Source organism: Lonchura striata, chromosome 1A (assembly GCF_050655825.1).
Source record: "Lonchura striata isolate lonStrDom1 chromosome 1A, ASM5065582v1, whole genome shotgun sequence".
NCBI classification, from domain to species: domain Eukaryota; kingdom Metazoa; phylum Chordata; class Aves; order Passeriformes; family Estrildidae; genus Lonchura; species Lonchura striata.
In genome coordinates, this window is record NC_140741.1 from 4,646,191 (window position 1) to 4,665,227 (window position 19,037).

At 44.7% G+C, this 19,037-nt stretch overlaps 1 protein-coding gene across 5 annotated transcripts; it reads left to right on the forward strand.

Moving 5' to 3' along the window:
* Positions 1–2,526: 2,526 nt before the first annotated feature.
* On the forward strand, positions 2,527–17,386 carry LOC110475714 (very long chain fatty acid elongase 4). Of its 5 annotated transcripts, XM_021540056.3 has the most exons (9): positions 7,486–7,556; positions 8,048–8,114; positions 8,711–8,776; positions 10,211–10,398; positions 11,576–11,656; positions 12,410–12,469; positions 13,590–13,704; positions 13,926–14,053; positions 15,543–17,386. In XM_021540056.3, exons 3-9 carry the CDS (start codon positions 8,719–8,721, stop codon positions 15,711–15,713), a joined length of 801 nt encoding a protein of 266 aa, XP_021395731.2. In that variant the 5' UTR covers positions 7,486–7,556; positions 8,048–8,114; positions 8,711–8,718; the 3' UTR covers positions 15,714–17,386. The 5 variants fall into 5 exon arrangements, with proteins under 5 accessions (XP_085425542.1, XP_021395731.2, XP_077639331.1 ...); XM_085569416.1 differs by lacking the exon at positions 8,048–8,114 and having other exon boundaries at positions 2,527–7,556; positions 11,576–11,639; positions 12,413–12,469; XM_077783205.2 differs by lacking the exon at positions 7,486–7,556 and having other exon boundaries at positions 7,677–8,776.
* Positions 17,387–19,037: the final 1,651 nt, after the last annotated feature.

A 19,037-nucleotide genomic window follows, 5' to 3' on the forward strand; every position in this document is an offset into this window, starting at 1 on the left:
TTTTGCACCCATGCCACACTTAATTATTACTTATATCAAACACTCAGAGCTGGTAATTCATGCTGTAAGATTGAAAACTCTTTTCCATGGACAGAGATCACAGACAGTGTCTCTGGGGGCTCTGTCCAGGGGGGTTCCTGACCCCTGCCAGGGTCCCAGACCTGCCAGGGCAGCCAGAGGGAAGCTCTGGATTCCCACAAAGGCTCATTTTTGCTTTTTATTAAATGCAGGAGTGACTGCTTCAAGTGGAACAGTATGGCCCCAGTGTCCTGTGGAACATATGGGCCCAGGAGAAAGGCCTGACCTGAGGCTCAGCTGGTGTCCCCTGACGTCAGACCAACCACACCTGCTCAGGGCAGCTGAGGGAGCCTGTCCCTGTGTGCAAAGCTAAGCTGTTTGCCTCAAGGGCAGCCTCAGCCAGGCTGAAGGACTTGCTTTAGGATGAGATGGATGCTTCCACACTTCCCATGTAGTTTTTTGAAATGTTTGCATCAGCCTACCGATGTAGCCTTGAGAAAGAGAGGTGGGAAGCCTTCCCTGATGACCCCAGGGGTATGTGTATCCTTTAACAACCCCACAAAGGGAATGCTGACTTCCCATGGTGAGAGTTTCCTGGAGGGAGAAGCTGATCAGCTTCCCAGGGTCACTGAGTCCTCTGTCACTTCTGCTTTGTTAGGATGAGTGCACCAGGGACACCGAGGCTCAGATGGTCTCTCTTCCAGAGAGTTACAGCCCCCGTTCCACAGCTGGGGAGAGGCAGCATAATGCTGCCTCACTGCCTTCCCCTGCTTGAAGTCTCAGCCCGGAGGATTTGTTTATCAGCTCTTCCACATGCCACATTTCAGCAGGAAAATTGGGTGTGCTACAACGCTGGCGAGAATGACGTTTAATTTTAGCAGGCACCTCCTTGCTGTGTGTGGGAAGCTGGGCTTTGCTGGGTGCTGGAGCGCACAGCGAGGCTCTTATCGAACATTCCCATGCTGGTGGCAATTAGAAGCAGCACAGTTTTAAAAATCAGAAAAGCTGTGCCCTATTGTAAATGCAGGTGAACCCAATGGGAAGAAATGACCATGTCTGACTCAATTCAGAAGGCTGAATTGTTTCTTTATTATAACTATGCTAAAATACATTAATATGCTATATAAAAGGAGGATACTAAAACTACATACTACTTTCTCTGACTCTAACACAACTCGTGACCCTCTCTCGAGAGCCCAGCCCCAGGTGGGTTGGATTGGCCATCAGGCTCAAAAAATCCTCACCAGAATCCAACCAAGCACTCACTCCAGGTAAACAATTCTCCAAACACATTCCACATAGGAAAAAAAAGGAGCAGAAACAGAAGTTGTTTTCTCTTTCATTTCTCTCTGTGCACCTCTATGAAAAATCCTGAGAGGGAGAGAAATGTGCTTGCCACAGTGCCCAGTTTAAACCAGTCTGCTTTCCAAGTCTTCACCAGGGGCATTTTGCATTTGCTGTCCCAAGAGACAAAGGGAAGACTGAGGGTCATATTTTCTCTGGAGCCACATCACTTTATATCTGCTGAGCCCCTGACTTGGAATTCTTATTCCACCAATTGTGTCAGATTTGTTGCCCTGCTCTGCAGTAACTCGTGCAGTGCCTGAAGCAATGCATAAAACCAGGGCTGGATACACCAGTGACCAAGCAAAAAAAAAAAAAAAAGATCAAAAGATCAATTTCTGGGGAAAGAAGGAGTTTTTGGATCACCTCTGTGGGGAGGGAGAGGAAAGAGAAGAAAGGGAAGAGAAGCGCGTGAAGGATCTGTGCGAGAGCGGGTGCAGAGGAGGATGAGTCACCTCCAGGCTTTGGCTTGGGTGGCAAGGGAAGCGTTCCCACCTCCAAAACTCCTCCTCCTCTCACTTTTGCTCTGCCTTGTTGTGCCCAGGCTCTGCAGTGACCCCCAGACCTGGGCTCAGAGAAGGATGGTGGCAATGCCCCAGCGAGGGAAGGTCAGGGCAGGAAGGCACAGCATCTCCTGTGGGGATGTCACAGCCCTGTGCCATCCGAGGCTGGCAGAGTGTGGGAATCCAGGGCTTCCCTCTGGCTGCCCTGGCAGGTCTGGGACCCTGGCAGGAGGTCAGGAACCCCCCTGGACAGAGCCCCAAGAGACACTGTCTGTGATCTCTGTCCATGGAAAAGAGTTTTCAATCTTACAGCATGAATTACCAGCTCTGAGTGTTTGATATAAGTAATAATTAAGTGTGGCACAGGTGCAAAAGTAAAATTTTAGGACTCTAGATTAGGGGTTCAAAGGGGAGAAGATGGAGGAAATTGGGTGTGTCTTGTCCTTCTTCTCCTTCTTCATGCCCTCCATGTTTCACTGTAGTGTTGGCATTTTTCTGTTGGTTCAGGCTGGGGACACACTGTCCAATGTAGGTGACAGATATTGGCACGTTATTGTAAATCCAGCCCAGGGAGTTTCTGGTATTTAATGTTTGTAACATCCCACTGAGGGCAGAGTCCCACACGCTGCCCTGCAGGACAGAGCTGCGGCAGGGCAGCAGAACATGTTAGAGGTAAACAGAATAAACAACCTTGGAACCAGCACAGACCAATTATGGCTTCTGCTTTGGCAGGGGGCTGACAGACAGAGACTTTCTACAATCTCAGAATCATCAATACCTCAGATTCTGACAAGCCTTCTGGCCATGCGGCTCTGGGTAAGTCTGACTCCCTCATGTTTTATGGAGTCACTTAGCACTCACAGCACTGGGGGAGGCAGCACCAGCAAATCAAAGCATCTCCAGTTCTTTACACTCCACTTTGCAGGCTTGATGTCCCACACAGAGAAATTACCTCGCAGAGCCCTCAGCTGAGAGCTTCACAGCTGCACATTGCCAGTACCACCATCGACACCCAGGACTGGGGGGGTAGCAAAAGGGATATTTCCTCTCATTTGAACAGTGACACTCAGGCATAGAGTCTCACTTAATTGTCTGGGCTCTTCTGGTGTCAGAATCTGTGGTATTTTGATGATTCTCAGATTGCAGAAAGTCTCTGTCTGTCAGCCCCGCTGCCAAAGCAGAAGCCATAATTGGTCTGTGCTGGTTCCAAAGTTGTTTATTCTGTTTATCTCTAACATGTTTTGCTGCCCTGCCCAGCTCTGTCCTGCAGGGCACCGTGTGGGGCTCTGCCCTCAGTGGGATGTTACAAACATTAAATACCAGAAACTCCCTGGGCTGGATTTACAATAACGTGCCAATATCTGTCACCTACATTGGACAGTGTGTCCCCAGCCTGAACCAACAGGAAAATGCCAACACCACAGTGAAACATGGAGGGCATGAAGAAGGAGAAAAAGGACAAGGCACACCCAGTTTCCTCCATCTTCTCCCCTTTGAACCCCTAATCTAAAATCCTAAAATTTTACTTTTGCACCCGTGCCTCACTTAATTATTACTTATATCAAACACTCAGAGCTTGTAATTCATGCTGTAAGATTGAAAACTCTTCCATGGACAGAGATCACAGACAGTGTCTCTGGGGGCTCTGTCCAGGGGTGTTCCTGACCCCCTGCCAGGGTCCCAGACCTTCCAGGGCAGCCAGAGGGAAGCTCTGGATTCCCACATTCTGGGTGCTTTATTTTGTCAGTGCAAAACCAAAGCACTGATAACTGGTGATTCATGGCAGAGCTGACAGGCTCAGTGACTCACCTCCCAGTAACACTGGTTTCTCTCCAGGGTCTGTGGGTTTGCTGAAGACATCTAACTTTCAGGTGGGTAAGCTTAGGTGAGATGAATCTTATCCCAGGAAGGCAATTTCTGCTGCCATCTCTTGCCTTCCTCTGCAAACATCTCCAGTGAGAATGACTTTTGAAGAAATGTGCTCTTCAGGATGAAGCAGCAGCTCTGAAATGAATACTGTCAAATGTCAGTGGCTCTTTCTGTGGCCTGATGACCAGCTTGTAAGAAAGCAATTATTAGACCTGGACTGGGGTCATGTCAGGAGTAGAAAATCAGTCTCAGTGCTCAGCTTGCTTTTACCCACAGAAATTCACTTACAAAGAAATCTCAGGGGTTACTCTGAAATCCACAGAAAAGTTGTCCCTATACGAGCAGAAGGTTTGCCTATCAGAGCAAAACAGAGTGATCAGGTAGCCAAAATTACATGAAAGATAACCAGACCAAAACAACCCACCCTCAACACAATATAAACAGAACTATTGTTTTGGAAATACCCATCTTTTTGGCTACTTTAGTATAAAAAAGTATTTCTCTCTATGCCTTGGTGCATAGGTGAGGTACTTTTTCCAGACCACCACCAGTGAAGATGTCAGATGTGCTATACTATAAAAAAAAAAAAAAAACCACAAAAAAACAACAACACACTAGATGTGAATATTTATTCCTGAATTTCTATTTATTCCTAACTTGAAACCAGCTGGCTGGGTGTCTGTTCAGTAAATCCCAATCTAAGCAATGTTACACAAAAGATTAGTCCACAGGTTTTAAAGAGAGCTGAGGAAGGTTGCTCATACTCATAAATGTTTAATGATTTGCTTATTAAGTATTTTCTCTTATTAAACTGATGAAAAGTTTCTTCAAATAACTTGTTCTGCCATTGGCAGAAAGTTGTCTTCAGAAGCTGAAATTAAATCCATAGAAACTTTACAATCATGGTGCAGATTTGTACTCACAGTACTGTCATGCCGCTGACATAATGTGGATTTTTCCCAATGTGCAGTACATTACAGACCTCTAGTGGTAGAAAAAAAAAAAAATCTAGCTTAGGATCCATCCTAACTGTAACAGTTCCTGATGGCACTCAATGCCAGTCTTAATAAATTACATAATGCCTTCTGTTTATAGATTTGGCCTTGTAGTTTGCTCACCTGAGGGAAATGGAAATTCAGCAGAGATCAAAGATGTCATTGACAATTCTCTGTTAATCTTAAAACAAAAAACAAACAAACAAAAAAAACCAACAAAACAAAACAATGAGAAAGTAAACCATGTTTTAAAAAAAAAGAGAAAAGCACATGGTTTGCTCTTACCTCCCTGCCAGATTCAGGTGAGAGTTGTCCAGGAGCATCTTCCTTTCAGCCCTTGCAAAAGGAGCATAACCATCCTCTTCCCAGAGCTGATCTCACAGCATTTAATCTTTGATTTACTCAGCACAAATTTATTTATTTTGCACAAAGTACAAAGCAGTGATGAAGCAATTCCCACAGGGTTGTTTGGTGATTTGGTTTTCTGGGGGTTTTTTTTAGTTTGGTGTTTTTTTTTTGTTGTTGTTTTTTGTTGTTGTTTTTTTTTTTTTTTTTAATTACAATTTTCCACTAAGATTACTAATAATACTCTCAAACTCTTCATTTCTGAGATAAATGTGATGTAAACTTATACTTCTCAAAACTCTCAGCATTTTACAACATTTTTAATGGAGTTAACACTGTGGAGTACTATATGTAAAAAAAATTATAACAGTGAGATGTGTCAGAAGTGATTTAAGGTTTTTTTCCCCCCTTAGGTGTTTTTTATTGGAAAATGGGGTTTGGTCACTGGTCACTGCATTTTGGTGGAGGAGCAGGCAAATTTGAAAGGCTTCAGAAGAGGTCAAATAAAATTGTGTATATCTGTGGACTAAAGAGCTGTGGAGGAAAGCTTAGGGTCATCAAAACCTCTGTGTGAATAAAGACCATGGAAGGAGTGATGGCAGAAGAGAATAAAATTCTGTTGAGGGTAGCATTCAAATCAGAACATCATATTTGGCAACGAATGCATTACTTTAAGAGGCATCATCATGGGCTTAAGTGGCATCAGACCCTCTCATGGATCTGTGGAAGGGACCTGGTCTAGTGGAAGGTGTCCCTGCCCATGGCAAAGGTGTTGGAACTGGGTGATCTTTAAGCTCCCTTCCAATCCAAACCATTCTATGATTTACATTTGCCAGTCCTGTCCAGAGGGTGTGTGAGTTGGACCATTTTGGTACAAATGGAATGTTTCTCAAACATTCCCTCTCATGATCCACAGTGAAAAAAAAATATCTTTCATTCAGCATAACAGTCCAGTTGCAGAACATCCTGAGTGAGAGCTCACAGCACTTCTGCAGCTTTCTCAGGAGGGGAAGAGGAGGGGCAGCTCTGATCTCTGCTCTGTGTGACCAGGGACAGACCCAGGGAATGGCTGGATCTCTGCTAGGACAGGGTTAGGGTGGATATCAGGCAAAGGTTTTTCCCCCAGAGGGTGGACTGTGAAGTCCACAATAATTGTCTCCCTGATCCTGGGTCAGCAAAAAACCCAATATGCTACCAAAGGTCAGTCAAACCTTCTAAACTGGATTGCCCTTCTAACCCCCTGACCCCAGAAATTCAAAACCTTCATCCTAAATCACCTTTCCCAAAGATATTTGTTTCAATTCTCTCATGGTTTCCATAAATCATAAAAACGCAGTAGCTGTCCAGCAGCATCAGCACGTGATGACTTTCAATGAAAAACTCCCAGCACATGATCTGCCTAATTCCTAAAGCTGCTTTGAAAAGCTAATCTTTGGTGCTTTGCCCTTCTAAAAGGTTTGTCATGGATCTAGTGACAGACATAATGCCATGGTATGAGAAATGGTGCTACCTTCTAGTTTATTTGGAGTTTGCTAATAATTTATGCCCAGTGGGGAAAGAAGAGGATGTATCCACACTCCAGGTGGCCCCAGGTGACCAAGCTGAACCCCATCACTTTGCTTTGGGCTGTTTCTTGGAGGGTGGGGGTCCAGGGTCCTGGTTTTGTATAGGTCCCCCAACATGGGACTGAATCACTGCAGCTCTCCGCATTTTCCCTTGATGCAGTTGCTGGAGATCATTTGGTATCTCTCCAAACACCCTTCCAAATATCCTGTTGTCATTAAAAGCAGTAAATGTGACTCCCCCAGGGACACAGGCTGGATATGAGGGGATGGCTCCAGCTGAGTTTTCCCTGCTGTGAGTGGGTGAGTGAGTGAGTGAGTGAGTGATGTTCCCACTGTTCTCTACCCCCTCATTTGGTGGTCAGGACGTATTCTGAGCACACAAAGGGCTTGCTGACAGCCCCTTGTGCTGCTCTGAAGGAGTGCTCCAAGCACACTGCTTTCCAGCCGTGACCCCTCCTCTTCTACTGTCTGCAAAGATGTCGTGGCGTGTCCTGAAGAAACCCGCAGAAGAAATGCTGGCCCGCTTCCCACTTGGCCGGGCCGGGCACTAAAGGTTCACTCCTGTGGAATCCCAGGAATCTTCTGCATTCTTTTCCCCCTTCTTTCCAGTCCCCTAATCTGATAAACCGTGTGGGGAGAGGCAAGAGAGGGCGGGGGAGGAGTATGTGACATAACCTCTTATTCTGGCAAAATTGCGCGACAACCCCGCGGTACCTGCGGGGTTTTGGTGGCCGCCGCTGGGAGACTGAGGAAGAAGAAGGTCTGAAGATCCACCAGGGCTGTGGGAGACCTGGCAGGGGATGCACTCACCTCCCTTGTGGAGAGGAAAGCCGAGCGCAGCCTGCAGCTCCTTGTTTTGCCGGCTCCACGGGATGCACCTGGAGAAAAGGATGCTCGGAGCCGGCTGCGCTGCTGCGGTGAGTCCGCTCCTCCTTCTGCCTTTTCCCGACGGGTTTGGGGGAAGCAAGGGGAGTGGAATGAGTGTGGATTTTCTGGGGACTTGTAACCGCGTGGAATCCCCGCGGGGTTGACTCAGAGCCCGCTGATAATCGCCGACTAATCTAGGTGCTGGCAGAGTCCACCCGCATTACAAGGGCATGTGGCTCTGGGTCAGGATGGGTGTGACACGTCCCAGGGGGCTCCGGCTTTGTGCCAGAGGAACACCCAAAAAAGGAGGCTGACTGCAAGGATTAACTGCAGGAGAGGAATTTGGGGGTGTCTGTCACCAACACGGTGTTGGGAGTGGGTGTCACAGTCTGTGAGGAGGGGTCAAAGGAGAAAATGTGCTTTTCTCAATGCCAGAAGGAGATGAAACTGGGAGGAAGATGTCCCTGTGTATTTGCTAATGGAAAAAACTGGATCAGGTAGCTCAAGCTGTTGAAACTAACTGCAGAAAAGTGTTTTCTAGGAGAACTTCTAAGTGCCTTTGAAAACATCTCCCTACTACAGGAAAGAAGGGAAGATCATCATAATACGTATGAGTGTTCTACTTTATATACTATATTACATAATCTATACAAGATAAAACAAAATTAATGTATAAACTGGGGTCTCAGAAAACCAAAGAGCCAGCTCTGTTAACACCTCTGGAGCTGCAGCAGTGCTGAACGAATCCCTAGCTGCCTTCCAGCACTGGGAATATCCAATACTACCTGCAGAGAGGTGCAGTTGTGACACTTGGTGTGTGTCCTCACACTTGGTGAGTGTCATGCCCACACTGCTTTAGGAAAAAACGCCATGTGACTGATTTCCCAATGGTACTGGCAGCTCCCTCCTGGATCTGGCAGATCACATGCAGAGCTTTTTTTAAAGGTGAAAACTCCATGAAATATCAAAATCTGGAAACTAAAGAAGTTATTTAAATTTATAAATAAATAAAATCTGGAAGTGAATCATTGCAAGGGTGGGGGGGGGGGTGTTCTCTTTCTTCCTTTTTTAAAGGGGACTTTGATTCTGGTCTAAAAGTTAAATTTTTAGAAAGCAAACTACTGTCCTTTCAATAGTTGTAGTTCTAAGCCTTTGTCTTAAGAGCCTCCTCAATCCTGACTCAGTCAAGTTCATTTCTTCGCAGAACTTGGGATGGCTTCAACTTGGCAGAAAACTCAGGAATTCTACAACTGGATTCTTGAAAGTGGAGGTAGGTAGAGATGCTGTCTAAAATGGGAATTTCTGCATAAACAGCATGATCATGAAAACCAAGCCTAGAAGGAATGCTATCCTTACACTAGCCCACATTTTCTTCACTAAGCACATTTCCATTTTTCCTTCTCCATGATCACAAACTTCCCTTGAAATATATCTCATTGACCTTCCAGTTGGATCACAGTAAGGGATGAGGGGATTTCCCAGTGGGCTCTGACAAGACACAGAACTTGGTATTGCCTGTTGAGTCCAGAGTATTGAAGGAAGTGATTTTTTTTTAAATGCATTTCCATGTGTCATGGGAAAGCTTAGTTGACCAAAGAGTTAATACTTCGGAGTTCAAACTCCTTGTGATGCCAGGAAAACCTGTTATCCAATTAAATATTGGCAATAACCACTCCTCAGTGCTTGAGATTTGACAGCTTTCAGTGAGGAGACATCAGATATTCAGTAATTAAAGGCTCAATTTGATCCCAAAGGGCTCTGATGTATCCCTGGATGTAAAGAAAAGCTACAAAATGCCATGAAGGTAGAACAGCAGGCTTGCAGGAGGACATGGGGCATGATGTTCAGACTACATAATGCTCAGTAAATGTTTCAGGACTTGAATTTCACAAGAGAGTGTAAACTGGGATTCAGGACTTCTGATGAACTGCGAAATCTTGAAATGGAATATCAAAAGGCTCCTGACACAGCCGATAGAAGCCATCATAAAGAACTGGAAGCTTTAGAAGGGAGGGGGATTAACAGAGTTGTCCAAACTGGTGTGGCATTTATAAAAACATGGAGTTTGACAGCGGTGATTGCACAGGAAAGGAAAGCAGGAATGGTACCTGGGATGTTTTTGCTGATATAACATATCCTGGTGATAGCAGGATTAGGAGGAGGTGGCATGACAGAAAATCTCTTGAGTTTCCCTTTGCTGTAGGACCGAAGAGCTGTTTCAGCAGGGATAAGTGTTTTGGCATTTCCCAGTGAATTCATGTTTCTTAAGAGTGCCCACTCTATGAGATATAAAAAGGAAGGAGTGGAGAATTTCAGATATCCTGAGGATTGCAAGGAAGTAACACCAGTGATTGGTACACTTTTATTATTACCCTGAGGGGCCACTGTTGCTTTGGCTGTTCCTGTGCCTCCCTGCACAGTGTCTGGGATCACTCCTTTCACCTGGGGAGGGCTCCAGCTCATCCCAGGAAAGATCTGCCTTCAGTACTGTAGTCCATACCCACAAACTGGGCTAAAATCTTTGTGCTAAAGCCTTTGGGCAGAGTCAGAGCAGAAGGACTGAGGTGCAATTTTGCAAAGACACAAAGACACCAATTTTCTTTCTGCACGAGTGCACCGAAGGGAAGTAACGAAACACAATTAAACACATCCGCCCTGTGCTGTGTGGAGGTGCCAGCTGTGGTTTTGTTGTTTTGCTTCTCAGATCCAAGGACAGAATCGTGGCCACTGGTCTACTCCCCACTTCCAGTCACCCTGGTCTTCACCTCCTACCTCTTCATGGTGGCACTGGGGCCATCCTGCATGCGGCGGCGGCGGCAGCTGGAGCTGCGGGCTCCGCTGCTTGCCTACAACCTGGCCATGGTGGCATTCTCCAGCTACATGTTCTACGAGGTGAGGAGGCAGGATTGGCTCCTAGCTAAGCACCTGAGAGGGGTTTTGATTCCAGAGCCTCCAGAGATTCCAGGGTTTGAGCAGCTTTTGCTGATGGACTCTGCTGAAGGGAGTGGGACGCGTCCCTGTTTTGCCACCAGAGGAGCAGTACTGTCCTGCTGTGCTTGATTTCCTCCCATTTCTCAACCCTCTTGCCATTCAGGAAACTAACACGGGATTTCATTCATCCTGAATGAATGAATTGCAAGGTGAGAATTCCCCATTAGGCACAGAGTGTGTGGAGGATGTTGAATGGCCTCATTTCACCTCGAGTCTGGCTGGTGGCGGATCCATCTCTGAGGATGAGAACCACTGGAGTAGTGGAAGGTGTCCCTGCCTAAGGCAGGGGGTTGGGTCTGGGTGATCTTTAAGGTCCCTTCCAACCCCTTAACATTCCATCTTTAAGGTCCCTTCCAACCTCTTAACATTCTCTCCAGGAGTGCCAAACACTCTCTGTCTTCCTGCTGCTGAGAGTGTTAAGAACATTTTTTCTGCTTTTTCTTAATTCATAAGTCTTTCCACAAGCCTGTTCCCCCTAGTTTATGTAGGCTGCTGACAACTCTTTGAGGGAACATGGCCAAATAGGTTTAAAAAACATTCTGATGCCAGCAAATATGCCCTTTTAATTTGTATCACAAGTGTTACATTAACATGAATTGCTTTTGGGTTTTTTGGGTTTTTTTGAACAAATGCTGCTCTGTCTGAGGACAGGTGTGTTAATTGTTTTTCTGTGCTTGATTGTTCAGTTATACTGGTTACTTGGTACAGTTTTTGGCTTTCCAATGAACAGGCAAATGCAACCTTCCAAAACAGAACAGTCTTGAATCTTTGCAAAGGAGAACAGAGTCTCTCAGAGAGACTCAGAAGCCTAGAATTCAGTATTCTTGCTGAAGTAGTTTTGAGCCCTCCAGTGATTACACAAAGAGTTACAAATATTCCCAGGCCAAATTTGCTTTTTTGGAGATTTCAATCAGGATGTGAAGTATTTTGTTTTAGACTTTTACTCTTTGTCCATGGATTTTCTGTCTGTAACTGCAAGACTGCAACCCTACTACCTTAGCATCAACATGCCCATCTTTTTTGGAACAGGTGGCATTGAAGAGAAAATTGATTTCTATTTTCTTTTTGTTTGTTTCAGTTTCTGGTCACTTCAGTCTTGGCCAACTACAGCTACCTGTGCCAGCCAGTGGATTACAGCCGGAGTGAGCTGGGAATGAGGGTACAGTTCTTGAGAAAGCATGCCTTAGGCCCTGCCCTCCCATTGCTAGGGAGATTCTTTTGCTCATAAATAGAAATTTGCATGGCTAAGAAGGCTTTGACTCCAGTTTTTTGTTGCTTGTAAATCTATTCCACTAAACAGTCTGCTTTGTTTGTTGTGCTTTGCTTTAGTTCTCTAAAATTAATCATCTCAGTCAACTCAGCCATCTAAGTTTGCTCTTTGACCACTGCAGAGACTGTGATCTTACCAGCTGAAGTACCAATATTGAAAATCTATTACTGAAATAGATGTGATTCTTCACATGGATTATAAGTATTCTGGGTGATCTCTTCCAACAAGAAAACTGATTTTTATATCTTCTGCCTTGCATGACAAAAATCTCACTCAACCCTTCTTTTAGCAGAGGGGTTTAGCTAAAACTATTCCCTGGTCATCACTGCAGTGTGGGTCCCAGCAGTGTCAGCTTTCCAAAAATGCTGCATGAGTCTTCTCTCTTTGAATTTGGATTTGAATTTGGAGTTACAATGCCTTACTTTGAACAGATGCAAGCATCATATTATCTTTTCAGTTTTTCAGAGTCTTGCCATCTGGATTAAAAAAAAAAAAAAAAAAAAACCAAAAAAAAAACCACCTTAATTTCCCCCCGCCTCTTGCTGCAGACCCCGGGTGGGCAGGGATACAGCGTGGTTGAAAATGTGTTTATTTGATTTGATTTTGGCTAAAGCTCTAATCGCCGTGCCTTGTGTTGCCCAGCAGATGGCAAGAGTGTGTTGGTGGTTCTTCTTCTCCAAAGTCATTGAGCTGCTGGATACGGTAAGGAGGGCTCAGCTCCTCAGGGGGACCGGGGCTGGACACTGATACTTCTTTGTCAGAAAGTGCCAGAACTGATGTCCTGGGTTGCTCCTGTATTGATTCACTGCCTGCCTCCATCCCTTGGCTGCACATACTCCCTCCCCAGCACCCTTCCTGAGGCTGAGCACAGTGCTAGGGGAGAGGCTTTACCCCTGGCTGCTGCCAAGTGGGTCCCCAAAATTTTAGCTGCTGGTGCCACACACGTTCTGCTATTGCCGGGCTGGCTGATTAACAGCGGGGCAGAAAAGGATCTGGACAAGTCCTGGCATCTCTGCTGCCATGGATTTTCCCGGAGGTCTGCACTAAATGTTTGTATCCTGGGGGAATTGAAAGTCCACCTCTTTACAGCTTGTCTTCAGGTGTCCTTCTGCAGTGTAAATGAACTAAGTGACTGGACAAGGCCTTTGCTTGGCCAGCAGAAGACAGCTGTGTCCTAGCCTGAAATTTCACAGCTCTTTGGGGTGTAAGTTAACCCACTGAAATGTGAATAAACATGTGGCTCCTTCCTAGGCCTATTGCCAGGTTTTTGGCCAATCCCCTCTCTGTTTGCATCAGCAACAAAAGCAGCTTTTTGCCAGTCCTGAGCGCCTAAAAAGTAGATTCACTTTTTGTTTTGTGTGTGTATGAATGTGCATGGTGAAATGCAATGACCTGACACTTAATTTATCTGGCAAAATCATTCTCTTTATGAATGCAAATTCCAGGAGGGTTTCACCATTCAAGACACTGGATTTTCTGTGGGTTATTGTCTGGTAGCAGTAAATATTCAGCCTATGTCCTGAAAAGGAGCAGATCCAAGCAGCTGTGAATTGTATGGAAGCTCAGTCAGAGTCTCAGACGTGTCCTCTTTGGACTCTGGGCCCTGAATCCAGACATAAAAATATTTGGGGCTTTCTGGAAGACATTCTGTCTTCCAGTTCCCCCTGTAAGTTCTATCGCATTTCACCAGTTTTTTGTCAACAGCAGAGGAAATGGTTTTGGGAGATTCAGACTAATCATTAACTATTTTTATAACTTTTCACTGTGAAATTTTTGTCTAAACACATTGACTCAAGGTTTTCCTTTGCCTGGCTTCTTTCAGGTTTTCTTAATTCTGCGCAAGAAACAAGAGCAGGTGACTTTTCTGCACGTGTACCATCATGGCTCTATGCTCTTCAACTGGTGGTCAGGGGTCAAGTACGTGCCTGGAGGACAAGGTATGCTTGTCAGAAATGCTGCTGCAAGAAAACCTTATGTTTTGCATGGCTTTTTGAGGTAGCACTAACAGTGCAGATGAGATCCCAAGTGGAATGTTCATGCACAGAGGTGAGTGTGGTGTATTTTGGAAGCATCATCATAGTGGCTGCGAGCCCTTCACACCTTCCTTAGCCTGGAATAGGTGGTGTGCCTTGTTCACCCTCACTTCTTCACTCCTCAGCCTTCTTTGTTGGGATGCTGAACTCCTTTGTCCACATCTTCATGTACGGCTACTACGCCCTGGCCAGCCTGGGACCGCGGATGCACCGGCACCTGTGGTGGAAGCGTTACCTGACCATCCTGCAGCTGGTAATTAGCTCCAGGAGTTCACCCCTGCCCTCCCATGGCTCAGGTGTGATGGCCCCTGCTGTCTGTCACCTCACTGCCTCCATCTGCTTGCTGCCCACCGAGGGCAGCACGTCCCCAGGTTCAGTAAATATACAACCTATGTCCTGAAAAGGAGCAGATCCAAGCAGCTGTGAGTTGTATGGAAGCTCAGTCAGAGTCTCAGACGTGTCCTCTTTGGACTCTGGGCCCTGAATCCAGACATAAAAATATCTGGGGCTTTCTGGAAAAAACTCTGTCTTCCAGCTCCCCCTATAAATTCTATTGCATTTCACCTCACGTGCCACTCCGAGAGGTGAAGCCATGAGTGACCTGCTCCAAATGCTGCTTTCACAAGATTATCAGGGGCCTTCAGTGACCGTATCAAACTCATTATCCACAGCTTTGTAATGGGAGGGAAAGAGAAAAATTAACAATTGGGTTCCTCGTTTTTATGTTGTATATGGAGCACTGAAAATGGACCTTGATGTGGAGAGGTGAGAGCAGTGGTTTAGGGAAACTTTGAATTCTCAGTGGGGCAGCAGCAGATTGGGGAGCCTTGATTCAGTTCCTTGAGAAAGGGAGGGGGTCTCTAACTGCAGGCAAACAGGCAAGTTAAAGAGAAATACGTGAATTTTACACTTTCTCCAGAAATTCCCTTTGGATTTTCTCTCCCTCATCCCTCAAATCTGGGGGGAAACCCCATTTTTTTTGAAAGATGCCTATGGTCCAAATAAATGCATCTTTTAAATAAATGCAATGGTCCAGACAAGGACAATGGTTGTAGGAGAGACTTTTCTGCTCAAAGAGAGGCTTTGCAAACCAAAAGTATGCAGTTACAAGGGAAGGCGAAGAAGATATGTGTAAAATATGTGCAGTGAAGGCTGCTCCAGGATTCTCACTTAGCCTGCAAAGCAGAACAAGGAAGCATTGCATGAAATAAAAAGGTATTTGTAATGCAAATTATAGCACAGGAAAAAAAATATTTAATAGCTCTTTGGTCGGTAGAACTCATTGCTTCAGGGTATTGAGACAGGTGACTTAGTGAAATACAAAAAAAGTATTAGTATTGAATGCTTAAATTATTAAATATAGTATCTGTGGTTCTTCTCTGCAAGTTAAAATACAAATCAAAATAATTATGGGTATAATAACTTGATTGTGACTGGAGAAGAGGAATCTTCCACCATCAGTTTCCATATTCCAGCATCTCAGTTACAGCACTATGGCAGATAAATGAGCCAAGGGCAGGAGAGGCTGGATTGGTTAAACCTCCAGGTTTGATGGACATCTTTCCTTCTGGGAAAACACTGCTAAACTTAAAAGGAAGGTTACCAGGGATGTCAGGAGAGGCAAGCAGGTGATCCTGTGGGTTGATGCCAGGATGTTGTGATAGGTGTGATGGTCTCAATGGCCAACTGAGGTGTATCTCATGTAGGTTTCCTAATCTGCTTCTTTTTTCCACCTCTTCCAGTGCCAGTTTGTGGCCATCGCTGCTCATTCTTCCTACAACCTCTTCACGGAGTGCCCGTTCCCTGATGGCTTCAACACCGCAGTCTTCCTCTACATCCTCAGCCTCCTGGCTCTCTTCCTACACTTCTACTATCAGACCTATGTCAGGGGAAAGCAGGAAAAGCTGACTTGATGGAAATCAAAGAGGACAGAGAGCACAGCCTGATGAACATGAGCGTTCTCTGCTGCTTGTGACGTGGTTTCAGGAAGAAAATATATCTGGGGAGAGTGTGCGAGGCTCATGACTTGTCTTCAAATTTCCCTGGTGAGGGAGAAGAAAGAATGATGTAAACTCAGGGATTAAGGAACTGAGGAGCACACTTAATTAAGATGAGGCCAAGCTAAGCCAAGTAATTACCAGCAAAGCAGGCTCTGGGACATTTGCAAGACAAAGTCCTTTTCCCTTCCATCTTTAACTTGGTGTCCAAGGTCTAGCAGCCAGCTACAACTCCCTGCTTCATTTCTTAGCATCCACAGAATTATCTCAGCTTGGTGTTGTAGGTCAGGCAGGGTCATGTGCCTCCAGCCTGGAAATCAATGTCCAGGTAGCAGCAGCAGCCAGGAATCCATAGGGACTGCAGGTGGGACCTGCATCCCACCCTGTCCTGCTAAAGAAGCTCCTACTAGGCCTGGGGTTGTCCTGAATGGTTTAACTTCTTATCAGGATAAGCAGCAAGGAAATTAGACATTAGGTTGTCTGGCTGGGCAGGTGTATTCACTGTCCTGAAACTAAAGAAGGCATTATTAGCACTTTCATGCTAACAAGAAACCAGTGAAGTAAGTCACCATGTCCCATTTTCTGGAATGCTTATTTCCCTTTGGTTGCTCTCATACCAATGGAACATTTTAATGCATGAAGATACTTCATATTGCTCCTTGTAGATGTCATAATTGAATTAGAAAGAACAGATTGATGTTCCCTACTCATAAGTTTTTTCTCCATTTTGTTATTATTTTTAATACTGTTATTTTTAAATGTTGCTTCTTGTCAAACATAAAGAGTTTAACAACACCATAAGCAACCACCTCCACTACCTAATTGTATAAGAATTAATACGAAATGTATAAAATCAATTCATTGGGTAGCACAAAGCTGCATAGCTCCATTGATTTTAAGACATCACTAATTGACTTTTTTTTTTCTCCTAAATCAATTACAACTAGAATTTAGCACTTATATTCATCTGCAGACTGTTAAATACTGTTAAAATTTTGATGTGGTAGTACTTTTAAGATCCTAATTAAACTACCAAGTCGTAATTACTGATTGAACCCTGCTCAGCTGATTAAAACTGGTACTACAGAGTAGTGGTATTTTGTGAAACACAAAGGTGTTGAAGGAGAGGGTTGGAATTAGTGATGATGCATTGCCATTGCCAAACCAAATCCACCTCAAATATAAGGAATTCCAACTCCATTGGGAACGTCCAGAGGACTGGAGCTGGCCTGAACCTAGCAAATGGATCTACCCCAAAAGACCTGTGTGCCCTACAACAATCTGGAGTCGAGTGGCTACAAAAAAATAAATTCAACTTGTTCCTCACTGCTCTGTGTTCATACCCCAATCCTTTCCTTCAGTCCCTCCACACACATATGGAAGATATAACAATATTCTGGCATTCCTCACCCTCCTGCCCTTCACACACAGTCACAAAGGACTTGTTCACACTGTCACAAGGACACATCGTAAATGTCTTTGATTTGAGCAGTCTCTCTTCTGATTGTCACTGCATCTGTGCTAGTTGGTTTTCTTCATGTCAACTACTTTTCCATGCTAATAAATTAATAAATAGTGACACTTTGGCATACTGGAGTTGTTCTTCTGTCAGAATTTTAACTAGCAAATCCTTGGGTGGGTCCTTCATTCCTCCCTTTGTTTGGAAAGACAAGAAAACAGGATCTGCTGTGTATCTAACATATTCATGTGGAAGGTTTCCCCTGGGGGCTCTCCAGAGCTGAAGACTCAGTGCAAGTAAAGCTGTTTCATTACTCCAGTCCACCTAATGATTCATGTACTGCCCTCTCCTGCTTAAACCATGAGTACCTTTGGCCTCCTAGTTTTGTGGTAGAGCATTTCCTGCAGCTGGCTAAATTATCTGTGCTCACTAAGCAATCTAAAGCTCTTTTTCCTATACATGAGTAGGTTTCAACCTCAGTTTCCCCTCAGTTGATTGTTATCAGAATGTAGTAACTAAGTTCACTCATAATTTTACACCAGAATAAACTCAATGTATTTTGATTTTCCTTGACTCATGACTGTTTAAAAATTGAGCAGGAAATGAGCACGAAATCTGGATGAGATTACTCCTTGCTTTTCCACTCTTAAAATACATGAATTTCTAAACATGCCATTCACCTGTTTTTTAAGGCAGCCTATGCAGCTTAATTTGTGTCTATGTGTGACCTAGCAATAGATTCTGGAGTGTCACTGGCCACAAAGGTGGTAACAAAACATGAATTTACAAATCTGACACCCGACAGCTTGAAGTGACTGATCACCTAAATCAGACACAGATGTCACCACTTGTTCTAGACATTAAACCTCTGCTTTACCTGATCTTAGAATGAGTAAGAGCTTTTTGTTGGTGTGACTTCGATGGCACAGGATGAATATTAAGTATTTTCAGTTGACTGATAAGGAGGGATTGAGTTTGCCCATAAACATCCTTCTTTCCATATAGGAACAGACATTGGCATGGAGCACAGCTTTTACAGAAGCATTGATGCAAGCAAAATTCACTTGTGAGGGTATTTGCACTGGCAGTGAAGAAAAAAACCAAGCAGGTTACTCCTTCAGATTGCCCTTGCTTGCCTTCATTCTTCTGTTTTAAAATTTGGTTGTCCCACTTGGAACCGTCTACCTGGACCACCCTGTTGTGACAAAAAACCTGAGAGCACAGCTATGTGCTCCTGGAATTTAACAGAGAATAAAGGCACTAAAATGGGATTTCCCCCTCTAAGATCAAGTCCCTGGAATTAAAGATTACACCACAGCAAAGTGCTGGAAGACAAAAGGGGAAGGAAATTATAAATTGCAAGCTTGGACGGCTCATGCTGCCTGGTGGAGCCCAAAGCTTTGAGGATGGGTTGAAAATATCCTGTCACAGCTGGTTTTGTGAAAAAGCTCTGGGCCAGATGCTGGTTCTACCAATATGAGTGCCAAAGGCTGCTCTGGAAGGAGGCTGGCTCAGCTCCACAGCGTGTTTGCTGGGAGCAGGAGTGTGATTCAATCCCAACAGGTGCCTTTGAGGGCACAGGGGTGTGTAAGTCTCCCCCTTACAAACTGTGGGTCATTAGATGTTCCTACAGCAGTTTGCATGAGCAAGATGTAAAGCATAATGCAAGTAGGCTGCTGAAATGAAGAAGCTTGATATCTGGTAGTCTCAGCATCTTTCCTGCTGTTCCAGTCAATGTAAATTATGGATGTTCTGATCAAATTACTTTTGAATTAACCAGA

What these genes read in the sequence shown, in the direction of transcription:
- LOC110475714 (XM_085569416.1), top strand. Translation starts at nt 7,440, where the DNA reads ATGCACTCACCTCCCTTGTGGAGAGGAAAGCCGAGCGCAGCCTGCAGC. An exon ending in GAGCCGGCTGCGCTGCTGCG is followed by an intron (nt 7,557 to 8,710) that starts GTGAGTCCGCTC and finishes ATTTCTTCGCAG; the next exon opens with AACTTGGGATGGCTTCAACT. An exon ending in CTGGATTCTTGAAAGTGGAG is followed by an intron (nt 8,777 to 10,210) that starts GTAGGTAGAGAT and finishes TTTGCTTCTCAG; the next exon opens with ATCCAAGGACAGAATCGTGG.